At 50.4% G+C, this 27,884-nt stretch overlaps 2 protein-coding genes across 5 annotated transcripts in view; one reads left to right on the forward strand and one right to left on the reverse strand.

Moving 5' to 3' along the window:
- Positions 1 to 1,659: 1,659 nt before the first annotated feature.
- On the forward strand, positions 1,660 to 15,130 carry FOXP3 (forkhead box P3). 4 transcript variants are annotated; one of them, XM_004376833.1, is made up of 12 exons: positions 1,660 to 1,819; positions 8,460 to 8,691; positions 9,214 to 9,318; positions 9,419 to 9,557; positions 9,970 to 10,057; positions 10,131 to 10,229; positions 11,325 to 11,412; positions 11,571 to 11,651; positions 12,319 to 12,469; positions 13,179 to 13,255; positions 14,586 to 14,687; positions 14,880 to 15,130. In XM_004376833.1, the coding sequence occupies exons 2-12, from the start codon at positions 8,482 to 8,484 to the stop codon at positions 15,027 to 15,029; spliced, it is 1,290 nt and encodes a 429-aa protein (XP_004376890.1). In that variant the 5' UTR covers positions 1,660 to 1,819; positions 8,460 to 8,481; the 3' UTR covers positions 15,030 to 15,130. The 4 variants fall into 4 exon arrangements, with proteins under 4 accessions (XP_004376890.1, XP_004376893.1, XP_004376891.1 ...); XM_004376836.1 differs by lacking the exon at positions 9,214 to 9,318 and having other exon boundaries at positions 1,776 to 1,819; positions 14,880 to 15,128; XM_004376834.1 differs by lacking the exon at positions 1,660 to 1,819 and having other exon boundaries at positions 8,457 to 8,691; positions 14,880 to 15,064.
- A 610-nt stretch (positions 15,131 to 15,740) lies between these two features.
- The window catches only part of CCDC22 (coiled-coil domain containing 22), a 23,047-nt gene continuing 10,903 nt past the window's right edge, over positions 15,741 to 27,884 (reverse strand). Inside the window, exons 3-17 of the mRNA XM_004376840.1 lie at positions 22,460 to 22,592; positions 21,582 to 21,688; positions 21,382 to 21,448; positions 21,116 to 21,294; positions 19,568 to 19,762; positions 18,949 to 19,011; positions 18,735 to 18,854; positions 18,012 to 18,131; positions 17,814 to 17,930; positions 17,607 to 17,708; positions 17,416 to 17,523; positions 17,042 to 17,137; positions 16,727 to 16,786; positions 16,572 to 16,646; positions 15,741 to 16,124 (exon numbers count right to left, since the gene is read on the reverse strand). Coding sequence (XP_004376897.1) covers positions 16,011 to 16,124; positions 16,572 to 16,646; positions 16,727 to 16,786; positions 17,042 to 17,137; positions 17,416 to 17,523; positions 17,607 to 17,708; positions 17,814 to 17,930; positions 18,012 to 18,131; positions 18,735 to 18,854; positions 18,949 to 19,011; positions 19,568 to 19,762; positions 21,116 to 21,294; positions 21,382 to 21,448; positions 21,582 to 21,688; positions 22,460 to 22,592 — 1,656 coding nt within the window. The 3' untranslated portion in view covers positions 15,741 to 16,010. The remainder of the gene's footprint in view (positions 16,125 to 16,571; positions 16,647 to 16,726; positions 16,787 to 17,041; positions 17,138 to 17,415; positions 17,524 to 17,606; positions 17,709 to 17,813; positions 17,931 to 18,011; positions 18,132 to 18,734; positions 18,855 to 18,948; positions 19,012 to 19,567; positions 19,763 to 21,115; positions 21,295 to 21,381; positions 21,449 to 21,581; positions 21,689 to 22,459; positions 22,593 to 27,884) is intronic.

Below are 27,884 nucleotides of genomic sequence, written 5' to 3' on the forward strand. Positions count from 1 at the left end.
TTTTTTTTTTTTTTTTTTTTCTATTCACCTTTTTTCCCCTTGTTTTCACAAAGCCAGACCATCAGGCCCACTCTGGGCTTTTTCAGAAGAGTCTGAGTTTAGGAAAGGCTCTCCTTTTTTTTAGGGTTTGAGAGGTGGGGGAGGAAAAGAGGACAGGCTCAGGGGTGAAGGGGTGGACATTGGCTACTAGGTGTGTACCATGTGAATCAAAAGCTGTTTCCAATTTCTCTTCCCCAGGCCCGAAGCCAGTCTTGCAGAAGGGTTGGAGTGGACACTGGATGACTAGAACCCTGGGCGTTGGGCAGCCAAGGGCTGGGAGTCTCAGCCATGGGCTGTCGGGAGAAGTCCATGGGGCTTGTCTCAAATGTTGACCATTGGTTGGAGGGGGTGCCCGCCAAGGTGAGGAAACGCAATCGCCAATTCTTGGACAACCTTAAAACTTCACAAGCTTTAAGCCCCAGAGGAATCTCCAAATCCAAGAACCTCCCAGTCTTGGCGTCCTAGAATTTAAAACTTGAGACCGTTGGGCTCAGGGAAACCTGGAGCTTTCAAAGCCCGGCACCAAGTAAGGCAGGTCCCCCACTCTCCAGCGCTATGATCTTGGGGAAGTGGCTTGACTACTTTGCACCTCCGTTTACCACCTCTCAATAACGGCAGTGATAATGAGATGGACCTCACAGGGCCATGAGGAGGATTAAATGTCGTCATGTGTAAGAAGTGTTCAGCGCTGTGTCTGGCACATGGAAAGTTCAAGATAAATGTCAGCTACGGGGAAGATGGCATATATTTGGAAACCCAAATCCTTGGAAACTATGATTTTTTGAAGCAGAAAATTGCAAAGGCTGAGGGCCTCAGAAGCATCAGGCCTTGATGTCCCTGGCTGCGAGAGGGTCGGGTCTCAAGGGGCCTCTGGGACTCTTGAGGATGGATGTATTAATTCTGGGAGCTTGATTGGGACCTTCCCAGTAGAGTGGCCACCGAGTCACAGCTCTTGGGCCCTAAGACACCATGAAGTGAGGCTCTTCTCTCTTTCCTCACTCAGTGACTCTCTGTGGATTCTGGGAGCCAGTGATTCTCAGACTCTTCTATTCCATGAATTGTAGGGGGTGGAGGTAGACTCCCCTGCTTTTTTCTCCATGAAGTAACTTATATGTCACTCATCCTCTGCAGAAAAATGGGTGGCAGGAGCTTCCAGAGTTCCCCCTACCTGGGCAGTGAGAGTGAGGATGACCATATCAGTTCCACCTATGGGGAAACTGAGGCGAGGCCTCTGGAAACTCAGACCTCTTCTGTTTCTTTCCTGTGGCTACATAGGGCCTCAATTCTTCTCTTTCTTTCTCCACAGACCCTCATATATCCCCTCACAGGTGTGTCTCTACTGGCCCCAGGATACCTCGGTGATTTATTTGGGTTGTTTTCCAACTCTGTACACACTTTTGTTTAAAAAACTGGAGTTTCTCATGAGCCCTGTTATCTCATTGATACCTCTCACCTCTGTGGTAAGGGGAAGAAATCATATTTTCAGATGACTCGTAAAGGGCAAAGAAAAAACCCAAAATTTCAAAATTTCCGTTTAAGTCTCATAATCAAGAAGCGGAGAAACAGAGTGAGAGAGAGAAAACTATGAGAACCCCCCCACACACCCCGTGATTATCAGCACACTCACTCATCAAAAAAAAAAATTGGATTATTAGAAGAGAGAGGTCTGTGGCTTCCACGCCGTGGTTTTTCTTCTCGGTATAAAAGCAAAGTTGTTTTTGATATGTGACAGTTTCCCACAAGCCAGGCTGATCCTTTTCTGTCGGTCCACTTCACCAAGGTGAGTGTCCTCTGTTTGCCCCCACCAGATGTGGGCCCTGTCGGAGGATATAACAGTGAGGTAGGCACTGGGGGGTCAGGGGCCCTCCGGTACAGTCAAGACGTGCACAGCTACAGTGTTCCTGGTCAGGTAAGGTATTTTTTAAAAAATAATAGTAGTATTAAATGCCAGAAGACTGATCGTTGAATTACTTAATGCTTCAGAAGAGGCAAAAATAAATAAATTGATGGATTGATACATAGGTAGGATTTTTAAAATATGTCAAGTGCCAATCTTTATGAATTTCAGAGCTTTGAACAACTTGCAACCCAGTCCAGGTGTAATTGGAAATTCCAGCTGCATCTCCTCTTCTCTCTTGAGTCTACCATCCCTCATTCTTTCTGCTCAGTCCCTCTTGCTCTTTCGTGTTTCTCTGCCCCTCTCTTTCTGTCTCCATCTGTTTCTCTCACTCAGACTCTCCGTCCCTCTGTTTTTCTCTGTCTCTATCTTCCCTGTCTTTGTCTCCATCTTCACCACACTCCATCTCCTTTCTTCCATCTCTCTCCCAGGTGTCTCTCCCTTTCTCTTGTCTCTCCTTCCCCCACCTGCCTCCCCAACCAGCATCCAGCACAGAGATTTGTACAGTGTTGACACTTAATGTGTGTTGAGTTTCTTGGAGGAGAGCATTTATATTTTACAAAAATGATTATCAACTCTGTTCGCTCCGGTAGGAGGAGGATTGTAAGCTGTCAACTTAGGCTGAGCACTTATCTGAACTTCTGCTTGCATCACATGAGAGAAGACCCTCCTAGGAGACACTTCATGCCCTTGTCAACTATGATTTAGGTGTGAGGTCCTGCCCCAGTACTGTATGTGTGTGTGATCAGAATCCATGTACAGGAAAAGAGCGGGCCATTCAGGGCAGGGTGAGCTCCCCATCTCTGCAGGCTTAGCACAGTGCTTGGCTCACAGTGTTAACTATGATTTTTTAACCAAATTAGAGTAACACTGTATATTGGGTTTCTTCCTGCTTTTTCAGTGAATAGTAGCACTTTTGTAGATCACTAAAAATTTCATGATTGTTATGAATGTCCACACACTGGCGTGAACCATGATTGTTCGACCAAGTGCCAATTGTTGGACATTTGGGTTGTTTCTAGTTTTTCCCCATAAACACTTCAAATTATTTTACTGGATTCCTGAAAATGAAGTTGCTGGGTCAAATGGTATGTGCGTTTTTAAGGCTTCTGACCTTTTTCTGCCAAATTGTTCTTCCAAAAGGTTGTCCTGTTTTACGTTCCCTTTACTCAAGCTAACCCTGGGTGGGTATTACCATTTTTTAATCATTTACCAACATGATAGGTAAGAACAAATATTACTACATTGTTGAAATTTGTACTATTTGATTACTTTTACTGTTTATTGGCCATTTGTACTTTTTTTTTTTGAGTTGCCTGTTCATGTCCTTATTTCTAATAGTGTGTTCATATTTTTTTCTTATTGATTTGCCACAGCTCTTTATTTGGAAAGGATATTAACCTTCCATCAGCCATAGGTATATAGCAAATATTTCCCCCCTGATTCATCATTTGCTTGTTCTATTTGTTTATGGTGCTTTTGTGATGCTTATGATGTTTTTATGTAGTCAAATAGGTTAGTCTTTTCATCTGTGGTTTCTGTCTCTGGTTTTGTGCTTAGAAAGTCCTTTCCCACTTGAAAAATGAGATAAATGTTCACCTGTGTTGGCTTCTAGTCTCTTTTATGGCTTCATTTTTTCCATTTACTGTAGTGGTTCAGAGTGTGGGTACTGGAGCCAGACTGTCTGGGACAAACCCAACTTCACCCCAAGTTATCTGCGTGATTTTTAGCAAGGTACTTAACCTCTGTGTGCCTCCATTTCCTCATATGTACCATGATGATAATAATAGTACCTACCTCAAAGGGTTGTTGTGATGATTAAATCTATTAACCATGTTAAGTGCTTAGCACAGGACCTGGCATACAACAAACCTAAGATCAATATTAGATATTATTATTTCTTTCTTTAATGGATCTGGAATTTTAGATTATATGATAGTGGTGACATTTCAAACTGGGCAAGGAAGGGTTGGTGGGAAAATGGACTGATTATTCAATGTCTTTATTTTCCCCCTTATTATCCCAGAAACCTGTTGCTGTCGAGTCAATTCCGACTCATAGTGACCCTATAGGACAGAGTAGAACTGCCCCACAAGGTTTCCAAGGAGCGGCTGGTGGATTCAAACTGCTGACGTTTTGGTTAGCAGCTGAACACTTAACCACTGCACCACCAGGGCTCTGTCGAAACGATCCATCCTCCACCATTCTCCAGTCTGAAATGTCACATTCATCACAAACTAGATTCCCATATATATGTGGGTCTGTGTCCAAGCTTTCTACTCTGTTCTGTCACTCAGTGTCTGTTCTTGTACCCGGGCCACACTGTTTTACTGATTGCTGCTTTGCAATACAATACACGGCTGTGGTTTTCCCCAGCATCTTGTCCTTCATTATTTTAGGCAGCATCAGTTCCTCCAGCCAGAGACCAGCAACTGTTCTTTTTTTGTGGCATTCATTCTTTCTCTGTCTCTCTCTCTGTCCCTCCTTCCCTCCCTCCCTATCTGTCCCTCACTGACTATATCTCCATCTCTCTGTGTCACTGCCTCTCTGTGTTGTGTCTGTCTCTCTTCTTCTGTCTGTTTCTCCCATTTCATCATCATCCTCTTTGTGTGTACTTCTGTATCTTTCGGCTCCTGTGGGTTTCTCTGTCTCTCACACTCTGTGTCTGTCTGATTCTCTCAATGTCTCTTAGTGTCTCTGTCATTCTCTTTCTCTGTTTCTTGCTCTCTGTATGGCTGTCTCTCTCCCACCCTGTGTCCGCTTCCATCTTTCTCTGTCTCTCTCTCTCTCTGTGCCCCACCATGTCTGTCTGTCTGTCTCTCTCCTCTCTCTCCCTCTTTATTTCTGTCTCTCTTTGTCTCTGTGTATCCAGGTCTCTCAGCCAGTCCTCTGGATAGAAGGGCAGCTGTAAACTCAAAGCCCTGCAGACACCTAACAACTTCCTCAGATAAACAGCAGAAGGCCCTGACCCCCATCTACCCCAAATCTTTCCCTTCCCGAGCGTACAGAGGGGCAAATTGTGGCTCACAGAGATTCGATAGCAAGGTTGATACCCAAGCCCAGACCTGAAGACTCTACATTTCTCCCTCACTGTGGGCCTCAGTTTACCCCTCAACACCCATGAGAGTGGTGGGGAACCTGGGCTGCCCCCCAGCTGCTGCCATTTTCCTTTCTGCCTTCTCCCAGGTTGAGCCCCGACTCAGGCAGGAGGATCCATGTTACAGTATAGGGTCTAGCCTCACAAGATCTGGGCTTGGTGGGGTCCGGGGGACCCATGGGTCAGGAGACCTAGTTGTCCAGAAGGCGGCAATAATGGAAGGACATAAGTCAGTCAGACAGTCTATCTGTGGGTCTGGCTGTGGGCAGAGCTCAGCTGTGTCCCCAGAGCTGGTGCCAGTCCCTTGGACCTTTATCCCAGAGCCCCTCCAGAGAACCTGGTGGTGGGGTCTGTACTGACAAAGGCCAGGGTTTGTTCTGCTCCCACCATGAGGCCCTGGCTGAAAGTGCCCCTGCCTTAACCTTCCCTCCCTCCCTCCTCTCTGGTAGGGTGGCTATAAGTTTGGGAATGTTGTCCCAGAATGGACAGGGAGACCAAAGACTTACTGGTGTCCACTCGCTGACATTCTGCTAAGCATTTCATGTGCATTAACTTTGGAAGACGGGTACTATTACTGTCCCAATTTACATTTGAGGGGCCTGAGGAGAGTTAAAGCTAGTGAAGGGCAGAGCTAGGTCCCAGGCCGTGGGAAGTAGAGGGGAGATCCTGACCCTCCTGCCTTCACAGAGCTTACAAGGGAGGCTGAGAGGAGGCTTGCTGCAATTACAGGCCTGGTAGACAGGTGGCCCTAGGAAGTAATGGGCTTCCTGTCCTTCTGGAGTTCCTGTGAGTTTGGAGACCAGGGACCTTGGCCTACACATACCGAAAAGTTGGACCCATGGACTCCATGAAGTCTATGATTTTGGAATTCTTGAGTCTTCTGAATCTAAGAAATGATGTTCTATGATTCTGAGGCTCTGGGGTTGTACCATTTGAGGACCCCGAGGGTCCCAGTATCTGTGAGGGCCTGCATGGTGCCCCTAAAGCTTCAAACCATAGGCCTCTCCATGTCCCCAAGAAGGGCCACAGGTATACAGGATCCAGGGCTCGTCACAGTGGCCAGATGGATGTCACCCGCCACATCCGCCAACACCCACATCACCCACCTGGGCCAAGCTGGCTGCAGGACGGGCCAGCCAATTCTCGGAACGAAACCCATGGGGTGGGGTGTCTGCCCCCTTCTCTTCCTCCTCAGTGCGGATGAAGCCCAGCGCATCCGGCCGCCATGACGTCAATGGCAGAAAAATCTGGGGAAGTCAGGGGCTGTGACAACAGGGCCCAGATGCAGACCCCGATACGAGAACACAATCTGTGTCCCAGAAACATCCCCGATGCGGCTTCTGAGAAACCTAGTCAGAAAGGGACGCCCCAACAGACAGTGCAGGAAGCTGGCTGCCCAGCCTGGCCCTCCAAGTACCCCACCAGACAGACCATATCCAGGTCTTTTTTTCTGAGAATGTATCTATGCTTCCCCGAGTCAGGCCGTTCCAGACATGTTTGGGGACATCTTATGAGCTCTGCCGAGCCTCCAGGCAGTTTTAGAAGTGACCACGGGCCAGCTGTGTGGACGAGGCCAGAGTGGTGGCAACACCCATTCACTCAATCTGTCATTCACTCATCTCCTCATGGTCACTGGCATTCTCCCAGGCCTTTTTTCTGAGCCTGCATAGGCCCAGACTCCTGATTCTCACACAGTAATATTCTAACCCTTCAAGAGACTAAAGGCTTAGTGCCTGGATTCTCACACTCCACTTGATACATGGACTCACACCGACCTCCCTCAGCACCACAGATCTGACAACCCCTATGAGGGGACAGCAAAGAAAGGAAGGAGCACTTGCTCCCTCAGAACCCTCCTTGTGCTCCCCTGGGCTGCTGTCAGCAGCTGCATGCCCAACCAAGTGCTGTGGAGTAGCGTGGGGAGTTTCACACACACACATACACACATCGAGAAGGGGGCTTGTGAAATGTGCATACACACACACTTCATGGAGAAAAAAGTGGAGGTCACAAGTCACCATGGACTGTGGAACTCTGCACCTGGGCGTCCCCTTCAGTAAAATGGGGTTGGAATGGACTGTACTTCCAGCTCTGATTTCCTCTCAGACTGGGATTACAGGATCCCGAGAAAATGAGGCCCTGCCTGTTGGGGCGGGTAAGGTTCTGAGGCTCTGCAGAGGAGTCTAGAGCCATTATGGAGGGCTTTCTGGATGAGGATGATGTAAGAGCAGGCCTCGCGTGACTTGGATAGGAGGAGGAGAACTGGGCATTCCAGGCAGGGAGCCTAGCATGAGCAAAGGCTTGGAGGCAGGCTTGGGAAGCAGAGACTGGAGTAAACTCTGGTGAGGGCTGGGTCAAGGAGAGCCCACAGGCCCACCCTGGCTCAAGAGATAGCCTATCTCTCCCCTTCTCTGGCACCTGCCATGCAGGCTCCTTGCAGGGCAGGAACCCAGAGATGATCAGACCCTGACCTCAGCCTGAGCTCCAGACCCTTCTATTCAGCTGCCCACTCGACATTTCCACTTGCATATTTAACACCAGACTCATTATGTCAGTCCACACCTGGACCATCACCTCCCCCACTTCAGTTAATGTCAGCTCTGTCCTTCCAGCTGCTTAGGCTAAAACCGGAAGTCACCTTGACCTTCCCTCTCTCAACCCCCACACCCAAGCTGCCAGAAAATTCTGTTGACTCTACTTTCAAAATATACCCAGAATCCACCCACTTCTCACATCTCCACTGCCCCCATCCTGGTCTGGGCCACCATCACTGCTTGCTGGACTCGCAGTGGCCTCCCCACTAGTCCCCCTGCTTCTGCCTTCGCCTTCGTAGAGTCTGTCCCCCTCATGAGTCTTCTAAATTCAGACCCCCCCCTTCCACTCCCAGATATGCTAAAGTCACTGGGGTAAAATGCCCCATGAGAAAGTCAGATCAGCAAAGGATCAGCCCCCAGGAGGATCAGCAAAGGTTGTGTGGCTGGAATGCACTGCCCTGTGCAGGGTTCAGGGAGGACCAAAGGCTGAGGCTTGAAGACAGGCCTCAAGTGAGGATGGGAAGGAGCTGAGACCTACCCTGGCTGAGGCTCCACCAACCACCCCCAGTCCCCTACTGCCCCCATGGAGGACATGTCCAAACCAGATCTGTGCCAGCATGCACAGGCAAGCAATGTGCTGGACCCATGCCCATCTGCACATGGACCATGTGTGGAGACACACGTGTACCTATGTTTCTGTCACCAATATGTGAGTGCACGTACACACATGACCAGAGCTGGGGTTCAGCTGTGGGAGCCTCCAGGACATGCCCCAGCCAATGCCTGCTCTGACCTGAAGGGGTGTCCATGTGGTTCAGGTGGTTGAGTATTTCACACACACACCCCTCCCCATCCACCAGCACATCTGTAACTACCTCCTATGTCTCCACAGCCTGCCTTCGGAAAAGGACCCAATGCCCAACCCCAGGCCAGCCAAGCCATTGGCCCCTTCCTTGGCCCTCAGCCCATCCCTGGGACCCTCACCCAGCTGGAGGGCTGCACCCAAGGCGTCAGACCTACTGGGGCCCAGGGGCCCAGGGGAAACCTTCCAGGGCCGGGACCTCCGAGGCGGGGCCCATGCCTCCTCCTCATCCTTGAACCCCATGCCACCATCGCAGCTGCAGGTGAGGCCCAGGGCCCAGTATGGGGCAGGCAGGGTGGGGTACCTGGGCCTACAGGTGCCGACCTTTACTGTGGCACTGGGCGGGGGGCCCAGCTGGGGCACAGGAAGTGGTTTCTGGGTCCCAGGCAAGTCTGTGACTTATGCAGATGTTGCAGAGCCAAGAAAGTCCCCACTTGCCAGGCCTCAGAGATTCAAGGCTCTCCCCGACCTCCCAATCCCTGTCTCAGGAGAAGAGGAAACTCTATCATGGTCCCATGGGCACAGCCATGTGTCCCCATCCCCATGTGACAGAGAGGGCTGTCACAAGGAGGTGAAGTGATGGGGTTAAGGTCAGTTCTGCCACTTATTAGCTGTGTGATCTTGAAAAAGTCACTCAGCCTCTCTGAGCCTCAGTTTCCACATACGTAAAATGGGGATGATCAGAGTACATATCATGTGGCATTGTGGTGAGGAGTATATGAATTAGACATGTAGAACAGCGAGGATGAGGGTGACATCTCACCCACCTGCCTTCTCCCCCCAGCTGCCTACAGTTCCCCTAGTCATGGTGGCACCCTCCAGGGCACGACTGGGCCCCTCGCCCCACTCTCAGGCACTCCTCCAGGACAGACCACACTTCATGCATCAGGTACTGATTCTGAACGGGCAGGGGGTAGGGAGCAAGTGGGTGAGCTGCGGGGAGGCGGCCCCAAGCCAGGCTGAACCACAGCTCATATATGCTCCCCCAGTTCTCAACGGTGGATGCCCATGCCCGGACCCCCGTGCTGCAGGTGCACCCACTGGAAAGTCCAGCCATGATCAGCCTTCCGCCACCCACCACTGCCACCGGGGTCTTCTCCCTCAAGGCCCGTCCTGGCCTGCCACCTGGTAACACCACAACCCACAGCTCCGCGGCTTCACAGAACCCGAGTCCCCAAATCCTTGAACGTGAGCGTTGGAGGCTGCTCTGAGTTGTGGCCCTCAGGAGGTCAGAGGGGTCAAATCTCAGAGTCTTGGAAACTCCAACCTCTGAAAAATGTCAGGCTCAGAACCTTAAAGATGCAGAATGTCAAAATCACGGAACCGCAGATCTTTACAAAGTTAGTCAAAATGTCAGCACTTGCAAATGGCAGTCTTTGAGCTGCTCTGTCGGAAGCCCTGTAATTTTGGTACAGAAGAGCCCCCCAGAGCCAGGGCCTATGAGGCTCAGGAGGGTAAAAAGCTCAGAATGAGAGGCCTTGTGGGCCGAGCTCCAGAGCCTGGTACATAGTCCTCAGAGATGCCCTGTCCCCATTCACAGGGATCAACGTGGCCAGCCTGGAGTGGCTGTCCAGGGAGCCGGCGCTGCTGTGCACCTTCCCCAGCCCTGGGGTACCCGGGAAGGACAGGTCAGTGGGCAGGGCTGGGAAGGACCCTTGCCCTACCTACCACCCCCTCCCCTGACACCCTCTGTCCCCCCAGCACCCCCATGCCACAGAGCTCCTACCCACTGCTATCAAATGGTGTCTGCAAGTGGCCTGGATGTGAGAAGGTCTTTGAGGAGCCAGAGGACTTCCTCAAGTGAGTGGCCCAGCTCCACCCCTGTTCGAGGGGATCCTGATTTGAAGGGATCCTGATTTGAAGTGCAGGTCTCAACTCAGGCCTCATCCCAATAGGCAGTAAGATGAAGGAGGTAAAAGCTGAGACCAAGTGCAAGCCTGTTGCCATCGAGTCAATTCGGACTCATAGTGACCCTGTAGGACAGAGTAGAATTGCCCCCATAGGTTTTCAGGGATGTAATGTTACAGACGCAGAGTGCTACATCTTTCTCCTGCGGAGGAGCTGATGGGTTTGAACCACCAACCTTTCGGTTAGCAGCCAAGCACTTAACCACTGTGCCACCAGGGCTCCTCTAAAAGTTGAGACACTGGGGTCCAATCCCAGCTCCATTACTCACTAGCTATGTGACCCTGGGCAAGTTACTTAGCTTCTCTGGCCCTCGGTTTATCTCATCTGTGTAATGGGGCATAATAATAGAGATGTGTACTTTTACTTCCAGATTACAGGTGAGGAAAGTGAGGCCAAAGAGGTTAAGTGTCTAGACCAAGATCACCCATTCCTAAGTGACAGAGCTGTGATTTGAACCCAGGCAGCCTGACTCCAGAATCCACACTCCTAACGGCTTGGCCTTACCACCTCTCATGTCAACACACCAGCCTGATTTTATTGAAGCTCCAAAGTCCCAGCTCCTCATGATGGCTGTTGCTACACCACCTCTCCAGCCCCATCACACACACACATACACATCTTCTCCAGTCATATCCAACAATTAGCAGCAACTCTATGCATTCTACTCCTTTCCACAACCAGGCCTTTTCACAGACTGTCCCCTCCACCTGAAATGCTCTTCCCACTCTCACCCACCTGCCCCACTCTCAGCAAACCAACATCATCTCCAGCAAGCTCAAGTGGCAAGCTCAGGGCCTGGCACATTGTGGGTGCCGAGTGGCATGTGTTGAAGGAATGACAGGTGTGAGAGGGAAACTTAGGTATGGGGGTGAGGGGGCTGAGGTTTGAGGAGCAAGCTTCTGAAGGGCCTGGGCCCTCCCTACTCTGAGTGTTGAGCCAGGAGGCCAGGCCTGCATGGTCATCTACATGGAACCTCCCCCTATCCAGGCACTGCCAGGCGGACCATCTCCTGGATGAGAAGGGCAGGGCGCAGTGTCTCCTCCAGAAGGAAATGGTGCAGTCTCTGGAGCAGCAGGTGATGCTGGGGGGATGGGCGAACTGACCTCCCTCACCCAGGATGAGGGCTGGCATAAAGGGAGGGGGGCAGGGCACTCCCAGAGAAGACCATAGCCTGGGAAAGATGAGACAGAGAAGGGCTGGACTGAGGCCTCACTTGTGTGCCCATCCTTACAGCTGGTACTGGAGAAGGAGAAGCTGGGCGCCATGCAGGCCCACCTGGCTGGGAAGATGGCACTGACCAAAGCTCCATCTGCGGTGAGCGGCCCCAGGCAATAGGCTTCACAGACTGCTGGGGGGGGGCAGGGGACTTTCCCTCATGTGCAGACCCTGGGGATCTATGGCCCCTGACCCCAGCTCCAAGCATGCCAGGCCAGAAGCTGCACCCTTCCACGTACAAACGCTCTGATCCCAAGATCCCAAAAATATGGGGTTCCTTGTTCAAAGTTCAAGAAGGCAATAGAAGAACATTAAACAAAATGGAGGGCCCTTCTGAGCACAGGGCTTTGTGCAACTGCACGAATCACATGCCCAGGAAGCCGGCCCTGGCTGCCAGGAGGTGTTTCTGAGCACTTTACTGGTGTTAACTTTTTCAGTCCTCACAATGACACTGTGAGGTAGGCACCCCTATCATCCCCAATTCACAGATGAGGAAAGCTGAGGCCAGGGATGTCTAGGTGACTTTCCAGGGTCTCACAGTTCAGTGGTAGAGGACTGGGATTCAAGCCCAGCTCATGGCCCCAGCATTGGTGCTCTATACACTCCAGTGTCCACACACACTAATAAATAAGGCTCAGGCTGTTTCATGGAATTCCATGTCAAACTGAAAGTGAGAAGAGGACACCCTTGGTTTTAAAGAGATTTATTAAAAAATAAAAGTGGAAAGTTGAAGCCTCCTGGTGACCAGGCTCTCCCCTCCCCCCAGGCATCCTCTGACAAGAGCTCCTGCTGCATTGTAGCTGCAGGCACCACGGGCAGTGCCTTCCCTGCCTGGCCTGGCCCCGGGGAGGCCCCCAACGGCCTGTTTGCTGTGCGGAGGCACCTCTGGGGCAGCCATGGAAATAGCACATTCCCAGGTAAGAATGGTCCATGCCTTACACAGTGCTCCCCAAGCTCCCAATCCTGATGAATGGCGCTGAGTTGGGGAAGAAGGGGGCTCTGTGCTATTTTCTCCCCAGACCAGGGCCCAGCCTTTGGGAAAAAGCATCTCTCTGCAAAACCTTTACCTCAGGATTTCCACAGCCTTAAAGCCCCCATTATGGTCTCCAATGTCTAGCCCTAGCCCTGCCTCCCTTTGAGGTTTTGGGCTGTGCCTCACCCACTCAGGGCTTCAGCTACTCCATCCAGCCACCAAAAAGAAGGAAACTAGCTGAGTCATTCCTAAGGACCCTCCTTCCCTGCTCCCCCAGGAAAAGCAAGTGGATCCACTCAAGCTCACCAACACCCTCCTCCCTGCCAGGCCTGGGCTGTGTACTTAACCAGGATCAGAGCCCTCAAGTTTCATTCTGGCTCCCCCACTTAATCAGTTACATGCCTATGGTGTGCAAGGGACTTCGCTTCTTTTAAACCTTGGGGAGAATCCGTTTTGCGGGAGTGGTGCAGAGTAAATGATAGAATTATGTCAGATGCTTAGCAAACAGTTAACTGTACTCATTGAAGCCTGTGTGAATGGTGAGATTTCAGGCCTGTAGACACTGCATTGGAGAGAGGGGAGGGGTGGAATGAGACGGGAGAGGGAGCTAGAAGGTCCTGGATGAGGCCCGATCCTTGCACACTCTCTGACAGAGTTCTTCCACAACATGGACTACTTCAAGTTCCACAACATGCGGCCCCCTTTCACTTATGCCACTCTCATCCGCTGGGTAAGCAGGGCAGCTCAGGCCCAAGGAGGAGGAAGAAAAAGAATGGGTGGGGAACCTGTCTCCCAAACTCCCGGCCTCACTCCGACCACCCCTTGGGCTCCTGTATTACCAAACCCCAGCCCCAAGGAGCCCCAAGCGGTACCTCAAATGTGATCCCCATGCTGGCTTCACCCCAGACCTGCCCCCAGCCCTGACCTAAACCACCACCCAGGCCAGTGCAAGCCAAATTTGGGCCTAAACCCACCCCTTTCCTGAGGTCCTGATACCTAACCCCCTCCTGGACCTATAAAATAGCCCAACAACTAACCCCATTTCTGCTCCTGGCCCTAAACCCACCCCAGATATTACCCTAACTCCTTCCACACCCTTAACTCCAGCCTTTACCCCAACCCAACCCTGTACATTTGCCCAGTCCAAATGTACCCCAGTATGTCAGTACATTCCCCAGCTGGATCCCATCCCTAACCACTTCCTTTTAACACCTGACCTTTAACCACATTCCATTCCACCCCCCACATCTGAATCTCTCTAATGCCTTCCCAGAACCTTCACCAGAGCCCACCTGGACCTTCATTCTAGCCCCATGCCATACACTGCACTTGTCTCTGAATTGAGCCCCCAATCTAAGCCCATCCTGACCCATAACCTCATTGCAATTGTAATCATTGACCCTTTACTTAATCCCATCCCTAAATCCAAACTGATCAAATTCCCTGATCCTCCTTTAGCCTCACCCCACACCTAACCCCACAACCTCATTCTTGACCCTGAACCTAACCACATCCCTGCCACATACAGTAACTCTGTAACTAGGCCCATCTCTGACTCCTGACCTAATGCCACACATCATCCTATCCTTACATCCAGTCCTATCTCATCTCTCCCCCACGCCTGACTCTTAACTAACCCCTTCCCTGACCTTTAACTCCACCTGGCCCTTTTTACCCCTTCCAAATCCTTGACCCCCACTCCTGACCTTTAACCTTCCCAAATCCTGAAACCTCACCCACATAAAAGGCCCCAACTCCAACCCCATCAGACCTTTAACCTGATCACAGCCCTAACCCTTAACCTAACCCCACTCCCAATCTCAGCTCTGATCCTTTACCTAATCTACTGTCCCCGACCCCACGCTTCACCCCACATCTAATTCTGTCCCCAACCCCACACCTTACCCCATATGTAACCCAGTCCCTGATCCTTCACTTCACACCATCTCCCGTCCTACCCTCCCCCTGCCTCCACAGGCAGTCCAGGGTAGGCCCCTGCCTCTCTCAACACCTACTTTGGGAAACTGGCTCCCCTCACCCCCACATCCCCCAATCCCCAGGCCATCCTGGAGGCTCCCGAGAAGCAGCGGACACTCAACGAGATCTACCACTGGTTCACACGCATGTTCGCCTTCTTCAGAAACCACCCTGCCACCTGGAAGGTGAGCTCCTCTGGAGGTGGCAGTTTTTGTGATGGCCTTGAATGCCCACTGCAGTGCGGGCAGGGTAGGGCTGGATAGCATGTTGGGAAGGGGCAGGAGGGTGGCTGTTGGTAGGGGGCTGCTGAACCCAGAGGATGGCTGCCCACCTGTTCCCCCTGCTCCCGGCCCGGCTGGCTGGTCCTCCTTTCACAGAATGCCATCCGCCACAACCTGAGCCTGCACAAGTGCTTCGTGCGGGTGGAAAGTGAGAAGGGGGCTGTGTGGACCGTGGATGAGTTCGAGTTCCGCAAGAAGAGGAGCCAGAGGCCCAGCAGGTGCTCCAACCCCACACCTGGCCCCTGATCTCAAAACCAAGAAAAAAAGGAAGGACAGGGGCCAAAATCAGGGGTGGAGGGGGCAGGGGTAACAGGCCCTGACCATGCCCACAGAGACCAACAAGTGGGCTCAGAGGGGCCCCAGCTCCAGCCTTCAATCCCCAGCCCACCCCCTGTGACAGGCTCTCCAGCCAAACTGAGCCTTCACAACCAATTACACACATAGCCCACCTCAGTTACTCTCAGAGACCATCTCAGGGCTGGAGAAGTCCCTAGTCACAGATTGCAATCCTGTCACCTGGACTCAATACAAACCCCCAAACACAAAGAGGCTGCCTCAGTACTCAGACAACCTCAAAGCTGCACAGTCACACTGACAAACAAGCACACACGATCACAGTCCTGTCACACTCACAACCCCCAAAATGTACACAGAAAGCCAGCCTGCTGTGTCACACAGTGGCTCACCCAGACACACATGGAAGCAGCCTTAGGACATTCATGGTCTCCAGTCTGGGAAAGTCACACAGACATACCACCTGTCATATGTGGTCTCATGCAAGCTTCCTGCACATGTACTCAGTCACAAACCCAGTCCACTAGAATGCACCTACCCATCTCTCATTCTCCCACACACACACGCAGAGCACCCCAGTGTTTTCCCGAGTCACACCAGACAGACAGCTGCCCACCCCACTGCCCTTGCCCTGTGCCATGTGTCCCCAATCCATGCCTCAGCTTAGACTGCAGACAGGGCCCCTCATTTATTTGGGATCCAAGGCCCCAATCCTCTCCACAATAAACTGCAGCCTGGCTCCCACACTGGACAATCACCCCAGATAAAGGTTGGGATCAGGTGGGAAGGGGGTAGGCAGGGGTCTGGGTCCAAGACTACAGCAGGAGGAACTGGATGACAAACAGAGGGAACAGCTAGCGCAAGCACTGGCTGCCATCACCAACACCCCAAAGCCCAACCTAAGGCCGGGGGAAGACCTCTGCTAAGGATTCCTCAGGCCTCGCGGACCCGCCCCAGGAGGCCAGCGTTCTCCTGGCGGAGGGCTCGGTAGTCCTCACGGATCTTCTCCAAGTTGCTGAGCGTCTTCTTGCCCATCTCTGTCTCAATCTAAAACAATGTGAATATACATCCCCTTAGCATCCAGGGCCCTGTTCCCAGCTCCTGATCGCCACAGCCCCCCTTCTTTACGGCCACTCTGGGCCCCTCACCTTTGCCTACAATCCCCTCAAACACCAGCCTGCTCTGTCCCATCACCACGTGTTTGTACACCTCAGTCCCTCTACCTAAAGCACCCTTTGCTACATGGTAGGGTTTACCATCACATATTCAAGCTGAAGTCACTGCCAATGGTCCTGAGGCAGGTGTGAGGACCTCTGTAGCAGATGGGGCTCAGAGTAGGCCACTGGCCTGTCCCAGGTCATACACACAGCTACTAAAGGGCAAGGTGGAGACTCCAGCTGTAGGCTGTGTCTGGTTCCACAGCCTTTCCCAGCATAAACTATTCAAATAGCTGTCCCTACCTGCCTTGGGTTCCTTTCCACTCCCAGGCCTCACCTGCTCCTCAAGGTCTCGAACCTCCCGCATGATAGTGCCTGTGTCCTCAATGGTCTGGATAAGCTGGCTGCAGTTCTGGGGACAGCAGGAGCAGAAGACTTTAACCCCACCATGGTTCCTCCCCATCCACCCACCAGGTGGGCCTCTCCCCTCACCTCGTGCAGGGCAGCTAGATACTTGTAGGCCTTCCGAACAGCATCGTCCTTCTTGGCATCCTGACCAGACAGAGGGGACTTTGACGGTATCAGTGGGCTGCCCCTGCCCGCCTACGTACTATACTACCTCCACACCCCACAAAACCACCTTATCCCACCCCTGACTTCCTCCTCCACAGAGCAAAGTCGGGACAGGGCATCAGCATACCCACAAGGCTCACAAAGGGCCCAGGCCAAATCCAGCCAGGGAGCAGATGGGCAGGCAGCAGCCCAGTCCCACCTCGACCCTTACACCCTGCTGGGCCTGCCCCACACCTTGAACACCAGCTCATCAGTCACTGCAAATGTCCGGTCCAGTTTCCCAGAGAGGGAGTTGATTTCCTTCTGAAGCTCCTTCGTGTCAGACAGGATCTGGCAGAGATCAGGGTGGCCATGAGCCCATGTCAGGCAGCACAGCCAGCCAGCTGGGGGTACTCATGTGTACGTACTCACAACCAGACAGGACCTATGTCACTATATCACTGTATCAGGGGAGGCTGGGGTGGACTGTGTGTGGCTATTCTGTGTCAGAGTGTGGCTGTACAGCTCTGCCTACCACAGGATGTGAGGCCCTGTGTGGCCTCGCTACACCCATCTGCCCTATGGGCATGTCTGCCCACATGACTCCCGCTATGGCCATGGCAGCACACCTTAGTGATCTCTTCCTTCTGTTTCCGGATGTTGCCCACAATCTCCAGGATGCGCTGGGTATAGGCCAGCCGGGACACATCTCTGGGCAGAGTCTCCAGCTCTGACACCTAGGTAGGGACACAGCAGGCACTCCCCCAGAACCCACACCCTACCCAGCACCAGCTGCCCAGGGTTCCTGCATGCGTCTCACCAGCTGCTTATAGACTTCCTCCTTCCTGCGGGCCTCTTCGGCAGCTGCTCGAACACTCTGGTGCAGCTCCTGGATCTCCGCCAGCCTTCGGGATGATTCCAGCTGTCCAGGACCCCATGGGCAGGGGACAGTGAGCACAGCACCAGGATGGTTCCCTAGGGAGGGACCAAACCTGCCCCATCCATGCCCCAGGATCCCACAGCCTACCTCTCTGCGATCCTGGAGCCTCCGCAGGTGGCGGTACTCAGCAAGGAGTGGGACTCGGTGCTTTTCCCACTGACCCGCCAAGTGGATGACTCGCTGGGCACTACTCTCTACAACGAGCTGGGTGGGGTGGGTGCGGGTACATGTCACACAGTCTGGGCCTCTACAGCCCCAATCATCCCAGTCCAGACCCAGCCCTACCTGAAGCTTGGCAAGGTTGGCAGCCCCATCAGGCAGCAGCTCCACCGCCCGGCTCTTCACGCGCAGGGCCTGCTCTTGCTCCGCTGTGCTGAGCTCACTCTGCCGACACTCAGTCTCCACCTGTGCCATGAGTCCCCCACTCCCAAGTCAGTGGGGGAGCCCAGTCACATACTCCATCCCACCACCCTACTGAGCCCAGAACACCCTGGCCTACCCTGACATCTCACAGATGACTACAAACTCCTCTACCCCCTATATGCCCTTCAAACCCCTTCTGATAATGACTGGTACCCACAGGCCCCCTAACCCCTACAGATCCACACTGACCCCTAGGATCCTCTGGAAAGCGCCACAAGCCCCTGACCTTACAGACCCATCTTGCCTCCAAAGATGCCTACAGACCCTTCTATCTCCCACAGACCCTCAAACTCCTCCTGATCCTCGCAGACACCTACAAGGCCTGACTGAGGCCCACAGGCCCTCGAACCCCTATAGATCTACCAAGCTCTGGAACTGCAAGCCTCCCTGACCCTGCATACTGCCCTCATGCCGACAAATTCCTCTGAACCTTAAAGATCCCCACAAGTCCCTCACATACCCCCATAAACCCTCCTGACATCTGCAGACCTCTACAGACTATCTCTCAGCCCCCTCAAATCCCTCTAACCCCTTTAGGCCCTACTTCCGGCCCCACCCCATCCGCCCCTCCCCCACAGCCCCAACCTGCACAAGGCTGATTCCCAGTGTCCTCATGTTGGCTTTAACCTCTTCAATGTTGTGGTTCATTCCCTCTAGCTGCTCCCGAAGGGACTCTAGCTCCTGTTCTTGAGCTGCCCACGTGTCCTGGGAGGCACAGGCCAGTGTGTGTCGGGGGGGTGTCAGGCCAAACTGGTAGACTGGTAAGGGCCTGGACCTCCCCCACCCCGACTCTGCTCACCTGTTCTGGCCGCTGGGAGCTGGCCAGCATGTCAGACACCTGGGCTGTCTGAGCCTCAGGCTCCTAAGGAGAATGAGGAGGGAGCATCATATCTGTCAGCCCAGCCTCAGCCACCCCACTAAGCACTCTCCCAGCGCCACATCCATGCCCACTCATGTTGACACTGTCAGACTGTGACTGTATGAGGATAAAGACACTATCAACAACCTCAGACTAGAGTGGCTACACATAGAGACTTCCCTGGCCCTGACACAGCTCCTGCCCCATCTCTGAAGCCCAACTGCCCTGAGAAGGACAGGGGCCCCACTGGGTGAACACACAAAGAGAGAAGATATGCCCAGAGAAAACACAAGAAACTGCCTGGGGAAAGGTGGTCTTTGCACAAAAAGCACCCCCTACAACCCTTACAAGGTCTCCATCCATCCACCCTTTCTCTGCTGAAGTCTCCTCAGAAGCCAGGAGAACCCTCTGGGTGTCTACCCCCAGTGAGGAAAGGGCTTTCCCAGGGGAAACACGGGAGCCTGAGTGGATAGAGCCGTGGTAGTGGCACATAAAGCAACCCTCCATGCCTGCCTCAGCTCCTGGTAGCACGCCCCATCTCCACACAGGCCCCACCAACCAGATGGAAGGCAAACTTCTCTGAATGCATGAAGTGGGAGCCCTTGGGGGCACCAGTCCTGGCTCCAGCATCCCAAGCCTGCAGCAGCTCTCCCAGGTCTCGAGCTTGTGGAGGGACCCCAAGCAGACACCAGCTTTGACGCAAGTGCTCAGCCAGGTGCTTCCGTAGCCGCTGGCGCTGCACCTGTGTAACCTCCTGGAAACCGAGGGCAGGGGGAAACAGGAGGGTATAGGGACCTTCTGGGCACTCAAGGCCCTGCCTCCTCCAGAAAACCCACCTGACAAGGGTTACAAACAAGTTCACACCCACCCTCAAGCCTTTCCCATCTAGGCTGGCCTCTGACCTACTCTCCTATCCCTCTAGTCTAGGCTCTTCTTGAGGACAGGAGTCTCCCTCGCAGCCACACTTCTCTCCACCCACATGCTCCCCACACTGGAAAAGGATGTGAGAAGAGAGAAGCAAGCAGGGAGCTCCCAAATCAGAGAGACCCTGGTAGGATTTATGGGGACAGAGCAGAGGCAAAGAGTCAACGAAGGTGTTAGGTAAAGAAGGGGACAGAGTCAGAGAGAGTGGAAGAGAGAGGCAAGAGAGAGACAAGAACAGAGGCGGTTTTGAGACAATTGGGGAAATATGATTATGAACCCAGTGTTAGATACTACTGAGACATCATTGTTAATTTTGTTAGGTGTGAAAATGGCCCGGTGGTTATGTTAAAAAATGAATGTCGTTATGCATTAAGAGATGCATCCTTAAGTAGAGTTGAAAAGACACGATGTCTGGGATTTGCTTTAAAATAATACAGCCAAAAAAAAAGTTTTGGGAGAATAGATGAAAAAAGATTGGCAAAATGCTTATAGTTGAAGGTGGATGATAGGTACATAGGATTCATTAGAATAAATTCTACCTTTGTATTTGAAAATTCCTATAATTTTAAAAAGAAGAGAAGTAAAGATGGAACAAATGGCAGCCTGGTGGGGGGAGGGGGGCAAGAAACAGGAAGAGACAGATACAGAGGCAGAGAGGAAAAGAAGACAGATAGAGAGGTGTAGAGAAGGACATGAGGAGACAAAGGGCAGGAGGAGAGAAAGAGGGGCAGCCAAAACACAGAACAAGAGAGACAATGACAGGAAAAGAGTGCAGAGATTTAGAGACAGAAAAAATGAGCCTCAGTGACACTTGCAGAGACAGAAAGAGTGAGAGACTCAGGGAAAAGAAGAAGGTGGGAGAAACAGGGAGGAAGGTAACAAGTCCTGACAGCTCTGGTTGCTAGGAACTTGGTACAAGTGATTTCATTCTAACCACTACCTTGAGAGGAGAGGACTATTACTGCTTGGTTTTTCCAAATAGGAAACTGAGGCTCTGAGGAGGGATGCTGACTTGTCCAAGATCCTTGGTCTTTCTGACTCCAATGTCTCAGTTCTTTCAGCAAGTATGGTGACGGAAAACGATGGAAGAGGGGTACAAAGTAGGGGAAGGAGTGAGGCAAAGGACCCACAGGAGACAAAACGGGAGCAGCAATGAGCAATGGAGCCACGCATTAGGCTGTACCTGGGGTGGGGGGCGGGATGCCCGGCGTAGCCAGTCCTCATCCCCTGGACAGTCCCGGACCGTCTGCTGGCAGAGCTGGATGGCATGGCATTCGAGGAGTGAGGCTGCCCTCCCAGCAGGCTGCGGCACCTGGGTGGGGGCTGGTGGCAGCAGGGGACTCCCCTGGAACTCCCGTGGCTCTGAGGGCAAGCACAGAATCAGCTAGCCCTCCGCCTTTGTGGTGAAGCCAGGCCCACCTCTGCCCCACCCCACAGTCCCACACTTACCTCCTCTGGAACTCAACTCAGGCATGATCAGCCTGCTGGCACTGAGAGGCTTCTGGGGGGATGAGCCCTGGGGGAGGGACAGAGTCAGAGACTCCAGGATGAAGTGTGGGAGAGGACACCAGTGGGAGGGGAACAAACACCTGAGTACCCAGATGGGGACACGGAAGACAGGGCAGGGACGTGGGGAGATCAGGACCTACCTGGATGAGCTGTAGCTTGGGAGTGCGAAGGAGGGGAGGGACCCAGGGCAGAGCCAGTTGGTCCCGGATTTGGCTCCCAATGGCTCGGAGGAGAATAGCAGAGTCACCTATGGGGGTAGGACGGAGTGTTAATCAGGTGACAATACTGTAACTCCAAAAATGCATATTCTGAGGACCAAGCCATCATCTCCTCCCCAGAGATATATATCAATCTAGCTATCATTCTACAACATTTACTGAGCACCTACTATGTACCAGTCACTGTTCTAACACTGAAGATACTTCAGTGAACAAACAGATAAATATCCTTGCTCTCATAGCAGAGCTAGGATTCTAATAGAGAGAGACTATAACTAATAGGTAAAATGTAGAATACTGTCAAGTGGTGATAAGGAAAGAAGGATACGGACTGCTGAGAGGAGGGAGTAATTTTAAACAAGGCAGCCAGAGGAAGGCCTCCCCAAGGTGACATTTGAACAGAAACCTCAAAGAAGTGAGGGGGTGAACCATGAGGATATCTGGGGGAGGAATAATCTAGCAAACACCAAGGCCCTCGGGCTGGAGTATCACTGGCGTGTTTCAGGAGCCTTAAGGAGGAGAGTATGACTAGAGTGGAGTAAGCAAGGGGGAAGGGGTAGGAGGTAAGGTCAGAGAAGCCCCTCCCACCACCTACTACCTGGGTCAGTCCAACCCCCAGCCCCTTCCCCTTGCCCTGCATCCCCTCTCTAACTCCCAATCCTCCCACCTAGCTCTCCCCAAAACACATACCCGCCCACAACCATCAACCATTTTCCACCTCCACCTGCTGCAGCCCCCAGAACACATGGGAACAACCCCTTTCTCCCCTCATGCCCCCCCAAGCCCCAGGTGCCCTGAACCTGCAGGCTGATCTGCATCCTCAGAGGCATCAGTTGGCAGACGCTCAGCCAAGAAGAGAAGCAGGTCCCGGAGGTCAGGCTCACTGGGGTATAGGAAGTTCTGATAGCCAAGCTCCAAGGGATAGCCCAGGTCCTAGGGGTTGCGAGTGGGTGGGAACATATCAGCCAGGCAAGCAGGATCCTCCTGCCCCAGAAGTCCTGGTCCAGGCCACAAATGCATGAACACTCTCACCAACCACCACCATCTTCCAAACACTCCCCTGGCTCCCCAAGGCCTCCAGGCCACTAAGGTGAGCCACAAAGTTATTATAGTTAATGCTATGGAGGATAACAAATAAGATTAAGGCTCTGTCCCTTCTAAATATGATTTAAAATCTGGAAGCCAAGAAAAAGAAGATAGGTCTTTCTGAATACATGAGAAGAAATATAAATTTTAAAGAAAAAATACAATAAGCAAAATCAAAAGAGTAATGACAAGCTGGGAAAAAATGTTTAGAGCTCAAATTATAGGTGAAGAGCTAACCAACATATTATGTAAAGAGCACCTAAAAATAAATAAGAAAAAAAGGACAGCAACACAACAGAAAAACAGGTAAAAGATACGGACAGATAGTTCACAGAAAAGGAAATGAAAATGGCCCTTAAGCATATGAAATATGTCTAACCTTGCTTACAAGAGAAATGCAAACTAAAAGTACACTGAGATTTTAAGGTGATGAAAATGTTCTCTAATTGACTGTGATGATGGTTGTGCAACTCTGTAAATATACTAAAAACGACTTACTTGTACACTTTAAATGGGTGAATTGTGTGGTATGTGAATTATATCTCAATAAAGCTGTTACCAAAAAAAAAAGAACAGAAAAAAAGCACACTGAGATACTTTAAATGAGTGATCAAACTTAGCATCACCAATCATGGGACAACCTGACATGATATACTCCTCGTTATAAACTGGGAAGGAGATAAAATCACTCCTGTGGTAGTTCTGCCAAAAATCTGAATCTAATCATGAGAAAACAATCAGACCAATTCAGATTGTGGTGCATTCTGCAAAACAACTAGCCTCGACTCTTCAAAAATACCTGTTATCATGAAAGAAAAAAAAAAAAGATATGAGGACTGTTCAAGATTTAAGATTAAAGAGACATGACAACAAAATAAAATATATGTTCCTTGACTGGATCTTACATTTTTTTTAAAAAGCTATAAAGCATATTTCTGGGGCAACTGGGGAAATTTAAAAATGTAGTATGTATTGTTGTTTGCCATCAAGACAGTTCTGACTAGTAGCAACCCTATAGGACAGAGTAGAACTGCCCCATAGGGTTTCCACGGCTGTAATCTTTACCGAAGCAGACTGCCACATCTTTCTCCCACTGAGTGGCTGGTGGTTCGAACAGCTGACCCTTCGGTTAACAGGCGAGGGCTTAAACACTGTGCCACCAGGGCGCCTTTATGTATTGTTGTTGTTAGGCGCCACCAGGTTGGTTCCCACTCACAGCGACCCCGTGTACAATAGAATGAAACACTGCCTGATCGTGCACCAACTTCACAATCACTGCTATGTTTGAGCCCACGGTTGCAGACACTGTGTCAATCAATCTCATTGAGGGTCTTCCTCTTTTTAGATGACCCTCTACTTTACCAAGCATGATGTCCTTCTCCAGGGACTGGTCCCTTCTGATAACATGTCCAAAGTATGTGAGACATAGTCTCATCATCTTTGCTTCTAAGAAGTATTTATTTGTTTGTTCTTCTGGCAGTTCATGGTATATTCAATATATTCTTTGTCAACACCATAATTCAAAGCCATCATTTCTTCTTCAGTCTTCCTTATTCATTGCCCAGCTTTCGCATGCATATCAGGTGATCGAAAACACCACAGCTTAGGTCAGGCATACTTTAGTCCTCAAGGAGACATCTTTGCTTTTCAACAATTTAAAGAGGTCTTTTGAAGCAGATTTGCCCGATGCAATACGTCGTTTTATTTCCTGATAGCTGCTTCCATGGGCATTGATTGTGGAGCCAAGTAAAATGAAATCTTTGACAACATCAATCTTTTCTCCATTTATTATGCTGTTGCTTATTGGTCCAGTTGTGAGGATTTTTGTTTTCTTTATGTTGAGGTGTAATCCATACTGAAGGCTGTAGTCTTTGATTTCATCAGTTAAGTGCTTCAAGTCCTCTTCACTTTCAGCAAGCAAGGTTGTGTCATCTGCCTATCACAGGCTGTTAATGAGTCTTCTGCCAATCCTGATGCCACATTCTTCTTCATACAGTCCAGCTTCTCAGATTATTTGTACAGCATACAGATTAAGTATGGTGAAAGGATACAACGCTGACACACACCTTTCTTGTTTTAAACCATGCAGTATCCCCTAGCTCTGTTCGAATGACTGCCTCTTGGTCTACGTACAGGTTCCACATGAGCACAATTAAGCGTTCTGGAATTCCCATTCTTCGCCATGTTATCCATAATTTGTTATGATCCACACAGTCGAATGCCTTTGCATAGTCAATAAAACACAGGTACACATCCTTCTGGTATTCTCTGCTTTCAGCCAGAATCCATCTGACATTAGCAACGATATCCCTCGTTCCATGTCCTGCTGTGAATCCGGCTTGACTTTCTGGCAATTCCCTGTTGATGTACTACTGCAATCTCTTTTGAATGATCTTCAGCAAAATTTTACTTGTGCGTGATATTAATGATATTGTTCAATAATTTCCACATTCTGTTGGATCACCTTTCTTTGGATGGTCACAAATATGGATCTCTTCCAGCTGGCTGGCCAGGAAGCTGTCTTCCAAATTTCTTGGCATAGACAAATGAGCACCTCCAGTGCTGCATCCATTTTTTTTCTTTTTTTGTTTATTGTTGTAGTTTAAGTGAAAGTTTACATTTCAAGTTAGTCTCTTATACAAAAAGTTATACATACATTGTTATGTGACCCTAACTGCTCTCCCTATACTGACAGCACACTACTCCTTTCCACCTGATTTCCCATGTTCATTCAACCAGCTCCTAACTCTCTCTGCCTTCTCATCTCACCTCCGGACAGAAGTTGCCCGTTTAGTCTCATGTATCTACTTGAGCTAAGAGGCACACTCTTCACGAGTATCATTTTATGTCCCACAATCCAGTCCAATCTTTGTCTGAAGAGTTAGCCTCGGAAACTGTTTTAGTTCTGGGCTGACAGAGAATCCGGGGGCCATGCTTTCCGGGATACCTCCAGTCTCAGTCAGAACATTAAGTCTGGTCTTTTTACTAGAATTTGAGTTCCCGCACTCCACCTTTCTCCTGCTCCATCAGGGACTCTCTGTTGTGTTCCCTGTCAGGGCAGTCATTGGTGGTAGCTGGGTACCATCTAGTTTTTCTGGTCTCAGGCTGATGAAGTCTCTGGTTTATGTGGCCCTTTCTGTCTCTTGGGCTAATACTTGCCCTGTGTCTTTGGCGTTTGTCTTAGTCACCTAGTGCTGCTCCAACAGAAATACCACAAGTGGATGGCTTTCACAAAGAGAAATTTATTTTCTCACAGTCTAGTAAGCTAGAAGTCCAAATTCAGGGAGTCAGCTCCAGGGGAAGGCTTTCTCTCTCTGTCAGCCTTCTCATCAATGTTCCCCCAGACTAGGAGCTTCTCTGCGCAGGGACGCCAGGTCCAAAGGACACGCTCTGCTCCTGGCACGGCTTTCTTGGTAGTATGAGGTCCCCCGATTCTCCACTTGCTTCCCTTTCCTTTTATCTCTTACAAGAGATAAAAGGTGGTGCAGGCCACACCACAGGGAAACTCCCTTTACGTTGGATCAGGGATGTGACCTGGGTTAGGGTGGTGTTACGATCCCACCATAATCCTCTTTAATGTAAAATTACAATCACAAAATGGAGGACAACCACACAACACTGGGAATCATGGCCTAGCCAAATTGATACACACATTTTTGGGGGGACATAATTCAAACCATGAGTGTTCTTCGTTCTCCTTTACTCCAGGTGGTTGGGACCAATTGATGCATCTTAGATGGCCACTTGCAAGCTTTTAAGACCCCAGACGCCACTCACCAAAGTAGGATGCAGAACATTTTCTTAATAAACTTGCTATGCTGATTAACCCAGATGTCCCCTGAAAGCATGGTCCCCAGATCCCCACCCCTGCTACTGTGTCCCTCGAAGTATTCGATTATATTCAAGAAACTTCTTAGCTTTGGTTTAGTCCAGTTGCGCTGACTTCCCCTGTAGTGTGCGCTGTCCTTCCCTTCACCGAAGATAATTCTTGTCTACTATCTAGTTAGTGAATAACCCTCCCCCCCTCCCCACCCTCGTAACCATCAAAGAATGTTTTCTTCTGTGTTTAAAACTTCTCGAGTTCTTATAATAGTCATCTTATACAATATTTGTCCTTCTGTGACTGACTAAATTTACTCAGCATAATGACCTCCAGCTTCCTCCATGTTATAAGATGTTTCACAGCTTCATCATTGTTCTTTATCGTTGCGTAGTATTCCATTGTGTGGATATACCATAATTCGTTTATCCATTCATCTGTTGATGGGCACCTAGGTTGTTACCATCTTTTTGCTATTGTGAACAGTGCTTCAATGAACATGGGTGTGCATGTATCTATTCGTGTGACGGCTCTTATTTCTCTAGGATATATTCCAAGGAGTGGGATTGCTAGATCATATGGTACTTCTGTTTCTAGCTTTTTAAGGAAGCACCAAATCGATTTCCAAAGTGGTTGTACCATTTTACATTCCCACCAACAGTATATAAGTGTTCCAGTCTCTCTACAACCTCTCCAGCATTTATTTTATGTTTTTTGGAGTAATGCTAGCCTTGTTGGGGTGAGATGATATCTCATTGTAGTTTTGATCTGCATTTCTCTAACGGCTAATGATCATGAGCATTTCTTCATGTGTCTGTTAGCTACCTGAATATCTTCTTTGGCGAAGTGCCTGTTCCTATCCTTTGCCCATTTTTCAATTGGGTTATTTGTCTTTTTGTTGTTGAGGTTTTGCAGTATCTTGTAGATTTTAGAGATTAGGTGCTGATCGAATTTATCATAGCCAAAAAATTTTTCCCAGTCTGTAGGTTGTCTTTTGACTCGTTTGGTGAAGTCTCTTGATAAGCATAAGTGTTTGATTTTTAGGAGCTCCCAGTTATCTAGTCTCTCTTCTGGAGCTTGTGCATTGTTACTTATGGTTTGTACTGTGTTTAGGCCATGTATTAGGGCTCCTAGCATTGTCCATATTTTTTCTTCCACGATCTTTATCAATTTTATATTTAGGTCTTTGATCCATTTTGAGTTAGTTTTTGTGCATGGTGTGAAGTATGGGTCTTGTTTCAGTTTTTTGCAGATGGATATCCAGTTATGCCAGCACCATTTGTTAAAGAGACTGTCTCTTCCCCAATTAACGGATATTG

Source organism: Trichechus manatus, unplaced genomic scaffold (assembly GCF_000243295.1).
Source record: "Trichechus manatus latirostris isolate Lorelei unplaced genomic scaffold, TriManLat1.0 scaffold00046, whole genome shotgun sequence".
Taxonomy (NCBI): domain Eukaryota; kingdom Metazoa; phylum Chordata; class Mammalia; order Sirenia; family Trichechidae; genus Trichechus; species Trichechus manatus.

Coding starts and splice junctions, on each gene's coding strand:
- FOXP3 (XM_004376833.1), top strand. CDS start 8,482: ATGCCCAACCCCAGGCCAGCCAAGCCATTGGCCCCTTCCTTGGCCCTC. Junction 12,470..13,178: donor TGGAAATAGCACATTCCCAG/GTAAGAATGGTC, acceptor ACTCTCTGACAG/AGTTCTTCCACAACATGGAC. Junction 14,688..14,879: donor ACCACCCTGCCACCTGGAAG/GTGAGCTCCTCT, acceptor CTCCTTTCACAG/AATGCCATCCGCCACAACCT.